The sequence below is a fragment of the Cupressus sempervirens genome, chromosome 1, assembly GCF_028749045.1.
Source record: "Cupressus sempervirens isolate cs-2001-9-10 chromosome 1, ASM2874904v1, whole genome shotgun sequence".
NCBI classification, from domain to species: domain Eukaryota; kingdom Viridiplantae; phylum Streptophyta; class Pinopsida; order Cupressales; family Cupressaceae; genus Cupressus; species Cupressus sempervirens.
The window spans coordinates 357845456-357858460 of NC_143118.1; the positions used below are offsets into that span (position 1 = coordinate 357845456).

Genomic DNA, 13005 nt, shown 5'->3' on the forward strand with positions numbered 1-13005 from the left:
TTTCCCTACTCCCCTTCTACATATCTAAATCTCCTACTACCCCTCTCTCTCCCTCTCCCTATCTCTCTCTCTCACACATGCTTGATTTTGTTTCAAAGGTTTGACTTTACTTGTTAATTTTGACTTCATTTCTAAAGTTTTCCGAATTTATTAATTTCATTTATATCATCCATCCCTACTTGCCACATCTCTCTCTCTCTCTCTCTCTCTGTGTGTGTGTGTGTGTGTGTGTGTGTGTGTGTGTGTGTGTGTGTGTGTAAAATTCTTCCCCTCATCATTATCTCAAAAATTCCTCCCCCTTCATCATTTCCATCTATTTTATGCCTTAATTATTCTTTTTCTCTCTACCTCATCTCTCTCCCCTTCGATGTTGTCTCTTTCTACCTTATAACTTCCCTCGTTTTGCCCTTTCTGCTATTTCCACCCCTATTTACCATATCCTATCCTTTATTACCATTTATCTTTACTTCATCTCACTCCCTCTCTACATCCGTAATCTCTTTAAGTTTCTCCTTTGCCTCCTCTCACAATCTCTTCCCCTTTTTACCCTCTATATCTACCCCATATCTCTCACTCATGTATCTTTATCTCACAATATCTCTTGCACATGTTTCTCACCATATTTCCTCTTATCTCACTCTCATGTCCCCTCCTCATATCTCTTTATCTCTCACATTCTTTCCATGTCTACCTCATTTCTCTCATGTGCCCCCCCCCCCCCCCTCCTCCCTGCACACGTACACACACCCTCTATCATGTCCCCTCTTATTATTACTATATGCTCTCTTTGTCTCATGCATCTTTATCTCTCACATAGTGTTTACGTCATGCCTCACACTCATAATGTACAACCTCCCCACTCCCCCCCCTCTCTCTACATTTATTAATTTCATTTATATATCTAAAATATAGAATCAAGTACATTTAATAGAACTTACTTTTCTTTAATAGTTTCTTTAATAGCTCTCTCTCTCTCTCTCTCTCTCTCTCTCTCTCACACACACACACACACACACACACACACACACACACACACACACACACACCCTCCTTCTCCCCGTTTTCTCACCTCTCTCTCATATTTGTCTATTTAAATTATATAAAATTTCTAATTAAATTTTTAAAATAGATTAAATATTTATATCAAAATCAAAATCAATGATCATTTTAGTTTTTAATTATTTATTACAAAATTGAATTATATATTTTTTAATTAAGCCAAGAGATATCTAATTCAAAATATGTAAAGTTTAGAAATAAAAATAGATCATCATAGAAACACTATATTTTAAATAATATAAATAATTGAAATAATCATAACAAAGATAGAGATAAAAATAATAATTGTATATGATTTTTTAAAACTTATTTTAAATAATAAAATAATAGAAATATCATAGAATTAATAATTCAATATAATCATAAAAAATTAATAATAATAAATTAATTTGAAATTAAATTTTAAAAAAGTTAACAACTTATCAATTATCGATATTTAAAGAAACAACACAATCTTCAAATCTAAGAAACATCATGTAGTTGAAAAATATAGAAACATGTCATGCAATTTAATTTTTTAGAAATATCTTATTTTCCTATAAGTCTCTAAACTTTCTAAAAATGAGATACTCAAAATTAATATAAAGTTGTTATTATATTTTTTATTTACATGATATTTTTCTAATATTGTAATTGAAAAAAGGAAAAGTTTTAATTAAATTTTTAAAATAGATTAAATATTTATATCAAAATCAAAATCAATGATCATTTTAGTTTTTAATTATTTATTACAAAATTGAATTATATTTTTTAAAATTAAGCCAAGAGATATCTTATTCAAAATATGTAAAGTTTAGAAATAAAAATAGATCATCATAGAAACACTATATTTTAAATAATATAAATAATTGAAATAATCATAACAAAGATAGAGATAAAAATAATAATTGTATATGATTTTTTAAAACTTATTTTAAATAATAAAATAATAGAAATATCATAGAATTAATAATTCAATATAATCATAACAAATTAATAATAATAAATTAATTTGAAATTAAATTTTAAAAAAGTTAACTTATCAATTATCGATATTTAAAGAAACAACACAATCTTCAAATCTAAGAAACATCATGTAGTTGAAAAATATAGAAACATGTCATGCAATGTAATTTTTTAGAAATATCTTATTTTCCTATAAGCTTTTTTAGATCTTCTCTAAACTTTCTAAAAATGAGATACTCAAAAATAATATAAAGTTGTTATTATATTTTTTATTATAAAGTTGTTATTATATTTGTTATAATATAAAGTTGTTGATTTTGTGCATGCAAGCTACATTGTTAAATTCGTTGCTGAGATCCTCTACCAAAATAGATTACGCCCCAAACTTCTTGCACCAGAAGATTGTTCTTTAGCATGGTGAAAGCATGTGCAACCTTCAATTCCCTTGTGTGGAGAAATTTCGGAAGCACATGTGTGCTCATGATCGCCCTTTTTAGACAGTGAAGGGGCACCTCAAAGGGCCAGTTTATATATCTATTTTCTTTCCGCTCTACTCTGTCCTTTCGGTAACGTTCGCACTGTCCATTCGGTAGCATTCATGCCATCTGCCAGCATAATGGCGTTTTAGAATGATCCTATGTGTACATCGCATCTGTTTAGGCTGGAATATCATAGAATAATAACCTGTGTGGCAGACAAGTCACACAGCCTTGCAAGTTGAACGACCGTCAATTTTTTTAAAAACTGTTAAAAGTTTACATTGAAATTTGCTCCCACCGTAGGAAAGCCTCTCGGCTTAATCATATTTTGAATAAATAAAAGAGGATGGTCAAAATTCTGAAAGCTGTGTAAAACGTTTCCATTGACATTTGGCAGTCTTTTAATGTGTGAAATTGGGTTAAAAACTATTGTGGTTGGAACTTGTTAGCCACCTTCGAGGAGACTTCGTGGGTTTCATTTGAGGGGCTCGCTCTTATTCATAAATATGCCCAAGACTTCCATTCCAATCTAAGCGAAGTCATATACATAAAAGCCACTTCCCAACATTCTCTGTCGGCACAAGTCATATAACTAAAATACCATTTCCCAACATTCTCCGCCGACAAAACAGAGAATTTGAATAAGATATCAACAGAAATCAGCTGCAGGTGTTCAACTCTTCAAACCCACGTTGCTAGAGTCACTTTATTCTATTCAACTTGTGTCTCCAAATAACTATGGCATTTTCTGATGACAAGAAGAAAAGGGTACGTTTCATTAAACATTCTTGCAGTATTGCTCAGATACATTGGTCAACGTGTTCTTCTCTGTAGTATTTTGTAGACAATGAAGTTTTTTTGTTGGTGTTTGATGTTTGTGCAGCATTCATGGCCGAAGTTGGTTGCCAGAAAATGGCTGAATATAAAGTCAAAACCAGAGGAATTTCACGCTGATGAAATTATTGAAGGTAATCTCATATCCAGTAGGAAGAACATGCAGCTGATTTCTATAATTGTGGCTCCCTCTGTATTTGGCGGTAATGCGAAATTTCCACGGATTCTCCAATGCAATGCCGTTTATCTGTTCCTACAATTTTTGCAATATCCCCGCCAGATAATTAAAATGAGTTCATTAATTACTTTTAGTTACTGCTCTTTAAGAAGTTTGTTTATCTTCTTAGAGGAAATCAGGTTTTGAAGGCTTCATTTGTGCTTAAAAAAACCACCTTTGAAAAAAAATGATAAGTTGGGGCGTAATGTCATAAAACATTCTTTCTGCTATTTTTGGATTTGATGTAAAAAAGAGACACAATAGAATTCAGAAGCAAAACCAATATTTCTTATGCAAAAAATAATTCAAAGTATTTACAAATTATAAGCCATTTCTCTCGTTCTTTGTATACCTGCCTGGAACAATCAGCTTCTCATTGCTTTTTTGTCAAACATGGCAGAAAATTTGCTGCCCAAATCTACACATGAGCCATTGGGAAGACAGGGACCAAATATATCCCAGGATACGAAGATGCAAGATCTCAGGTATCCCATTGAACTCATCTTAAATTCAGCTGAAATTTGATAAACGATATTGCTCATGTCAAAGTTAAAATTTTTATAAAAACCATCTTTTCAAACTTTGAGCTATCAGTTCAATCCATTTTTCTTGCTTGATAAAGAAGAAGTAAACTTTAGTCTTTTTGGGTTGCAGGGTATTTGTGGGAACATGGAATGTAGGAGGTGAAGTGCCGCACAGTGGTCTCAATTTGGATAAATTGATAAAGACGTCATCAGCTCCAGCAGATATCTACGTTTTTGGGTACAAACAAAATCCACTTATTGCATTCCTTCAATTCACTATATCGACAGGAAAACATAATTTTCCTTTTAGTAGTCATTGGGGTTTCACTTGAAGGGCAAACCCTTTTTCTAGGTGCTCAGAGGTGATTTATATTGGGCCATTATTACTTTAAAAAAGAGGGTGATCTTCCTTTGGCTTGAGTGTTTTCCCAGTTATTAGGTTTTGCTTAGAAGTGACCACTGAAATTGCCAACTCGATTGCACCCCAATGCCTCTAGTTGGCAGTCTGGTAGAGGCTAGACAAGCATAACAAATGAGTAGTGTGCATTTGAAGCATCTAACATAGTTTGTTGTTTAAGTTTTCACCAAAATTATTCTCCACAGAGTCAAATCCGTGGCACATATAACGAATACTTACCACAAAGACCTAGAAATCTCTAATTGTTATTTAGAGGCATCTGTTACAACACCTGGACAAGTTTAAGGCCTTCCTTTCACCATTAGTTTAATAGCTTTGGATGCTAGTACAAAGAATTTACCCAATATCATTCCTCAACTGTCAGTGAGATATTGCTGAAATTGGTAGCGTGACTGATAAATTGGTCTCAATTGGTGACCTTCAACACTGAGTTATAAGCTTTGGGCTCGTCATTTTCAATACTGTCACATTCAATTTCATTTCAATACCGCCCGCATAATATATTTAAGTTTTCTCCTTTTAAGAAGAGAGTAATAGATTGTTTGGATTTGACAAGGGAATCAAGATGTTAATAATTTTCAATAAGTTGTCCATTACTGTGGATTTGCATCTGACTTGTTTTTTCCAGGTTTCAGGAAATCGTCCCTTTAAATGCAGGGAATGTGTTGGGTGTAGAAGACAATGGCCCTGTTGCCAAATGGCTGGCTCTTATTCGCCACACATTGAACAAAACCAGAAATCAGAGTATAAGTTTTACAGCTTCAGAGGATCAAAAACTTCACAATTTTGATTCTGATAAGAATTCTAGTCCATTTGGGTCACTTCCAGCAGCTGATGAAAGTATCTTCAGTGGGGTAGAATCACCCTATACTTTTTTACACAGTCCAATTTCATATAGTTCTTCATCAGATGAGTTGAATTACAACTTCAATTCAAGTCAGCCAAATTACTATTTGGCAGCAAGCAAACAGATGGTAGGCATGTTTCTCTGTGTGTGGGTGCGTAGTGATCTGAGACAGCATGTCAGAGATATAAAAGTCTCTTGTGTTGGTTGTGGGCTAATGGGCTATCTTGGTAACAAGGTATAAAAAGAAAAATGGCTTCAATCTTACCATCACATTCTGATAAAAGCTCATATGATAAACAGGGCACATTCAATTACTTTCTTTTAACAGATATTTTACATACTTGCAGGGATCTGTTTCAATCAGCATGTTATTCAATCGGACAAGCTTCTGCTTTGTTTGTACCCATTTGACATCAGGAGAGAAAGAAGGTGATGAGATATTGAGGAATTCCGATGTGAGGGAGATCATAAAGAGGACCCACTTTCCCCAAACAGACAAGATTTCATCAGAGAAAACCCATGAAAGGATTTTAGAGCATGAGTAGGTTTCAAGATTGTCTTATGATGCTTTCCATTGCATTGATAGATTAGGCCGTTTTTCACCAAAAAAGTATTAAAATTAGGAAAATTGCAGATGGGATCTTCCAAATTTCCACTATGATGTATGGCCATAGGCTTCTGGCATTTGTTGTTTATCTGATTTCCTATGAATTTATTTTGCAGTCGAGTTATTTGGCTTGGGGATTTGAATTATCGTCTTGCACTTCAATATATTGACTGTAAAGAACTCATGGAAAGAAATAACTGGAAGACTCTGTTGGAGAAAGATCAGGTAGTTACAGATTTTCTATATTATGCAACGATTTATTAACATCTGAACAAATAGTTTTTCAGTTAATGCTATGATTCATATGAAATTTTTTTCATGCTCTTATATCTAATCAAGTAATACTAAATTTTAAGGTGCGACACAATTTTTCTTCAAAACTTGATATTTTAAAACTCAATCACATCTGAATTTCCTATGGCAGCTTCAAATCCAGAAAAAGTCAGGACATATATTTGAAGGATGGAATGAAGGGAAAATACATTTCCCTCCTACTTACAAGTATTGTAGAAATTCAGACCAATATGCTGGGGTAAATCATAAATCAAGGTCAAAACGACGCAGACCAGCATGGTAAGTGTAATAAATTATAACAATGGAATCTGGACAAATAAATGAGTTTCAGAAGGGGAGGGTTTGAAAATAGGTTTTGAGTTCATTATAATTCATTTTCAGCACCTATTCTTTAGGTATCTACAGGCAATCTTACTGTAAAGAACATGCAAAATTTAAAAGTACTTTTACATGTGTTTTTTTTGGCTTTTTGCTTATTCAATTGGAAAGATATGTAATCTACATGATCAAAGCTAGAGAGCCCTAAAACTGTGAAGGGTGGCCTAATAATTTTACATTTTCGATAATTTTTAATTATTTCTAAGATGTCTTCTATTTTGTATTGCAGGTGTGATCGTATACTTTGGTATGGTGAAGGTATAAGACAAATTTGTTATGTTCGTGGAGAATCAAAATTTTCAGATCATCGACCTGTTTGTTCAATGTTTATGATAGAAGTGGAAATGTTTAAGAAAAGTAAACTGAAAAACACTTTGATGAGCCTGGGTGTGAGATTCCAAGTGGAAGAACTTCTACTTAGAACTAAACTTTGTCATCACATTCTTTGATTCATGCAATAACTATATCTTCAAAAATCCTTGCAATCAGTCTCATTGTACAATCTATTAGCTATCAAGTTTTTGGCCACTCACCTGTGGTGATAAGGAAAAAATCAAGGTATTAATAGCTCTTATACAATAGAGGCTATATGTTAGATATATTTTATAAAAAATCATATCTTTTGTTGGTTTCCAAATAAGAAATTATCTAAACTCGAGAATGTTGGATTTATAATTTCTAAATTTAATCACTAAAAATGTAAGTTGCAATTTCAGATAAAAAAATATCTATCTCATATCTAGTTTATATAAATATTTCACAGTCTCTTTTTAAATTTAATTTGAAGTACCTTTGATGTATGATAGTTTATGGAAAGTGCTTAATTAGCTGCTACACTAGTGTGTATACACCCTACCAAACATTTAATTGTGACATTAAAAAATCTCAAATGTTTGAAGTTGGATTTAATCCTTTCTACAATTTCCTTATCATTGACAGATCTATTGTCATATGAATCATCATTTTTTCCCCCTATAAGCACGAGGCAAAAGCCATATATTAATAGAAAAAATAGTAATACAACCCAACTCAAGGGTCACTAAGAGGATGGAGTTGGGTGATAGTCCTTCACTATTGCCCTTTTTCAGATCAAAACCATTGAATGGCAATGTATAAATAGAATAAAACTTCGGGAGAGATTCCTTAATTCCTTAGTTAGCTCATCTGTTCATGTGATTGAAATAACATAGATAAACATCCAACAGAAACTCTATACTACTTGTTAGGAGGTTAAAGAATCCTTAGAAAGACATAAATCCACTAAAGACATTGAGATCCCAAATAAACATTGAATTAAAATAAGAAAAAAACACAAAATAAATAAAACAAAGTGTATTAATAATCAAAAACCCTCATTCAAGATTTAGGTATTCCTGGTATATTCATATATTTTGTTATGGAATATATATAAAACCTATAATAACGTCAAAAATGAACAAATGAAATGTTGACTAGTCTACTGGCATTTGAGATGGGAATGGTCAATCCTCCACCTCCAAGACCTCCTCTTTTTTAGTGGAGGAAGTTCCAAACATTCCACACTCAATTATGTTTCTTCTCCCAAGCTCCAATACACTCTTTAATCACATATTTCTCTAGCCAATTTCTCATGTGAGTCCTCTTGACATGCATAAAACATAGGAGGAAACAAACATTCCTATGAATTATTGGAACCATTCGATCACCATGGTTGGATCAAAGGAGGAAATGATCAGGTACATCAGAACTAGCTGTCACCCATGTTAGGGAGTGTCATTCTAAGTAAGATATCAATTAGCTTAGTAGTAAATGCATAAATGGGTCTATAATTGAGAACTGATAGAAAAATGATCGGGTATATGCACTTCCATCTCTCCAAAATATATGATTTGGTACCTTTTTCCAAGATCAAAAAGGAAATTTTAATGCCTTCATATGCACAATATTTTTCCATGAATCAAAGATTTAAGAGTGTGAAGGAAATATATCATTGAAAAAAGGGAATATAATTTAAAACACTTCTAAGGATATCAAAATTTTGACAAGTTATCTATTAAGTCTATTCTAAATAATAATTACTAAATGGAATTGAATTGAAGATTGATACTTTGTTTAATCAATTTGAAGGGATTTATCAATCCCCATATTAGCTAGCTCATCTACTCTCTTATTACCTTCTCGATAAATGTGGTTTAAAATTATTTTGTTGAAGGATTTGCATAGTTCTAAAGCTTCTGAGAGCTTCGCATCTAGCCTCTAGTTGGAGAGAGCTCCTTTCCTAAGAGCATTTATAATTATGTCCAAGTCTCCTTTGATTTTTAACTTCTTCATTCCCAATTGTTTGTGTAACAAGAACCTTAGATACTAAAGCAGGAATTTTTGCCCAGTTATTAGTAGCTCCTCCAATGTATCTTGTTATATTAGCAATTTCCTTCCCTTTGTCATTGTGAATGCAATAGCCTATGCCAGCTTTACCAAGGTTTCCTTTCAACACTCCATCAAAATTTACCTTGAACCATCATTTTTTTGGAATTTTTCATACACATTCTACCCTTGAAGATTTACCTTCAGTTACCCCTTTACCTAGAAAGGGTAGGATCTTTAAACCAATCTAGCATTCACACATCTTTTCATCCAATAAGTCAGCCTAGCTTGTTTGATGTTAGAATTAAGCAACCTATTATTTGTTAACTCAATAAATGAGATTTATATCTTGTTAATAAGTTGGTCAACTAACATCTTGCTATCTTGAAGATTTCTTCTATTCCTCTCATTCCATAGTTCCCAAAGAAACTATGGAAGGAGAGGAGATACAAAGGTTGTGAAAGATACTATCTAATCTTAAGGAAGGCCAAGACATCAGCATACAAAGTATGGAACTAGGGAAGGCCGTTAGCAAGTTTAGTTGAAAGTAAAGACATTGTCAACACATAGCTGAATAAGGGAAATGAAGAAGAGATGATCCATAGTTTCTTACATAGCTTCACATAATGGACACCTAGTTGGACCCTGAAATCCAAATGTCTTTAGTCTTTTTGTAGTGAGGGCCCTCTGGTGAAGGAGTATCTAAGAAAAGAATCCTTAGGGAGGAAAAACTTATCCCAACATAGTCTAAAAGGAAGAATGGTTTTAGAAAAACCTTGAAGTAGTTCTAAATACCTATATCCTAGTTTAGAAGTGTACTCTCCATTAATATTACTACTAGCCTGGATTAGGGAGTCTTTCCCTCTTCTGAAGGAAATTTTCCTTAAATGAAGAATTGATTGGAGGAGATTTTTATCTTCTAGTGGAATACCCTTTGAATCTAAATCTTTCCATTTCGAGTTCAACCCATTGTCCTCAAAAGTTACATAATCCCTAACCTTATATCCTCATTTTGATTCCAAATAGGATTTGGATAGATGGAGGGAAGGATAAAGATCAAGGGCCTTTTATCCTCCCCATGAGTTTGTCCATAACATAGCATCACTTTTGTCCCCTAGATTTGAAGACAAATTATCATGTATAATGTGTTTGCATTTCAATAATAAAAAAATCTAGAACATTGACACTTTAGGAGGATTAGTCTTTCTGAAAAAATTAACCAAATCTGGGGATGAAAGGTATTTATGATTTGGTGTCTTGATCCATTTAGGTTGGGGAATCTGATCGTTTTCCAAATTAACCCTGGTCAGGTACACTTTTCCTTGAAGTTTGATATTTTTGATGCTTGTCCCTCCTAGCTCTTTTGATCTACAGACTTGGTCCCAAGAGAGGAGGGAAATTTTTCTTTTCTCTACACTTCTTTGCCAAAAAAGGACCTAAGATAACAGTTAATATCACTTAGTTTACTACTAGGAAGATCCATATAGGAAAGCTGATAAATAGGTTGAGTTGACAAGACTAAAGAAACCATGGTCTTCCTACCTACTAAGGCTAGCTACTTATCTTTCCAATCAACCAATAACTCTTTTAGTTTCTCTATGAGAGTATCCCAAAGCTTTGAATTTTTATGACTAGAGTTCAGGGGAAGGCCTAAATATTTATAGGGTAGAGTGCCCTTTTTAAAATCAAGGGTATCACATATTAGGTGCTCCATATTAGGATTAGTATTAAAGAAGAAGATGTATGATTTGTCTTTATTAATCACCTACCCTGATGTCTCAATATATTTATTCAAGATAATTTTAAGAGCTAAATCCTCCTTTACCATACTTTCCCCATATAACATGGTATCATCAGCAAGATGTTCATGAGTAGTAGGATCCTGGTCACTAGTTATGAGAATACTTTTAATTTCCCCTAGGGATCTAGCTTGAGATATTGACCTACCTAACACATTTTTCATGTGGAAAAAGAGGAATGGGGAGATTGGGTCCCCCTATTTGAGTCCTTTAGAAAAATTAAGAAAACCTATGAATTAAGATGTTATTTAGTAGAATAAACATTTTCAAAGTTAAGATACATTCAAAGACTAATTCTATGGACACTATTTTCAGAAGCCATATGCTTCTAGGCATTTACATAAGAAAAACCAATCTACCCTATCATATGCCTTACTAATATCTAACTTAATGAGCATATTGGGGGATCTATTGTTCTGAACAACATGAATAACTTCTTGAGCTATAATGATACCATCATATCTAGATCTTCTAGGGACAAAACTTGTTTATTCCTTGCTAATGAGGTTAAGTAGAATCTTCTAGAGTCTAGAGTCCAAATGCTTGGTAAAGAGATTATAAAGAGTATTGCATATAGTAATAGGTCTAAAGTCATTAAATGAATCTAGATTTTCCTTTTTAGGAATAATGACAATAAAAGTGTTATTAATTTCATGAAGCAATTTTCCTAAATTCCTAACTCCTTCTAGAGCCTTAGTAATATCATCCCCAATGAAGTTTCAACAATTTTGAAAAAAGAAGGCAAGGAATCTATTTGGTCTTGGTGATTTATCTAGATGCATTTGTTTTAGAGATGACTCAACGTATGACTTAGATATCTTCTATAGGAGAAGATTGGTTTGTTCCTTGGATACTAGTTTTGGGATTTTGGAAAGAACATTTTGTTGGACAAGAAGATTAGAACTAACATCATAGTTGTAGATATCTTCAAAGTAAGAGATTACCTCCAAGATTATCTCCTCAAGAGAATTCTTTAATTTTCTGTCTTTCTTTTTGATAGATTTAATTTGATTGATTGTCCTTCTTTATTTGTAACTATTATGAAAAAACTTAGTATTGTTGTCCTTTGCCTCCAACCACACATGTCTCAATTTTTGGGTCCAAAAAAGCTCTTCTTTGGCAAGAACTTCTTCATATTGCTACATAAGTTTTTTTTACTTCCAAGTACTAAGCTTCACCCATTCCATACTCCATAACTTCATTATTAAAGGATGTCATTTTTTCCTCCAAATTTAATTTATCCTAAAAAATGTTCCCAAAGAATTATGAATTCCACTCCTTCAATTTTTGTTTGATTACTTTCAACTTACTAAGCACTTGGAATGGTTTGGAGCTGAAGAACTTTGTTTATTCCCACCATTGTGTAATTAGTCTAAGACAATTTTCATCTTTAAGCCACATTTTCTCAAATTTGAAAGGGAAATCTTTGAGACATTTATCCTCTATAACCTTCAACTCAATGGGATAGTGATCTAACCCTGATATTGGTTTTACTTTAGAGTGGAATGAAATAGGGACAAAAGACAAGTCCCCATAAATAAGGAATCCATCTAATCTTTTTGCGATATTGTTAAAACCTTTCATTCTATTATTCTAGGTAAAGGTATTATTTGAATATGTTTTTCCATCAAACTTAGCCTATTAACCCAATTAGAGAACTCCTTTGATGCAAAAGAGAGAGAATTTATGCCACCTCATTTCTCCAAGGGACAAAGGATAGCATAAAATCCCATCCAAGAATGGATAGACCATCTTGTTCTACACTAAGACTTTATTCTAGTTCTATCCATAGCCTATACTTATCTTTGTTGTTGATTGGACCATAATCATTAAAAAACTTGGACCAAAAATTATATCTTATATCTTTTATTGACCTATAGATCCAAACCCTACGAAATTCTAAGGAGGATATATAGACATTTTTTGGACCCCATAACAAAGAAAGCCCACTTGAAGCTCCTTTTGTTGGGGAGTCTCTTACCACCCTCCATCTTAAAGACCTCTTAAATTTAACCATCTCTTCGCTATTTAGTTTAGTTTCTTGAAGAAGAATTATGTCAGACTCAGTGTTAGAGATGAAACCTTTTAGGAGTTGCTTCTCGTTAGGTGCATTAAGGCCCCTTACATTCCATGTAATGATATTCATGGTGTTGTGGGAAGGATCTTCCCCTTCCCAACATTAAGAATATTAGTAAGTTTAACCTAATCTTTAGCCACCCCATCTCTAGATCTCAACCCTGCAAGGATTTTTGACCTTGCTT

At 33.0% G+C, this 13005-nt stretch overlaps 1 protein-coding gene across 1 annotated transcript; it reads left to right on the forward strand.

The window, feature by feature from the left end:
• Positions 1 to 3990: 3990 nt before the first annotated feature.
• On the forward strand, positions 3991 to 7051 carry LOC149577731 (type IV inositol polyphosphate 5-phosphatase 7-like). The gene is made up of 7 exons (XM_089797726.1): positions 3991 to 4019; positions 4189 to 4296; positions 5105 to 5558; positions 5671 to 5864; positions 6047 to 6155; positions 6355 to 6503; positions 6832 to 7051. The coding sequence occupies exons 1-7, from the start codon at positions 4006 to 4008 to the stop codon at positions 7049 to 7051; spliced, it is 1248 nt and encodes a 415-aa protein (XP_089653852.1). The 5' UTR covers positions 3991 to 4005.
• The last annotated feature ends 5954 nt before the right edge of the window (positions 7052 to 13005 follow it).

Bases quoted from the DNA above. Each gene is read 5' to 3' on its own strand.
- LOC149577731 (XM_089797726.1), top strand. The intron at 5,865-6,046 runs GTAGGTTTCAAG...TTTATTTTGCAG, and splicing joins GAAAGGATTTTAGAGCATGA to TCGAGTTATTTGGCTTGGGG. The intron at 6,504-6,831 runs GTAAGTGTAATA...TTTGTATTGCAG, and splicing joins AAACGACGCAGACCAGCATG to GTGTGATCGTATACTTTGGT.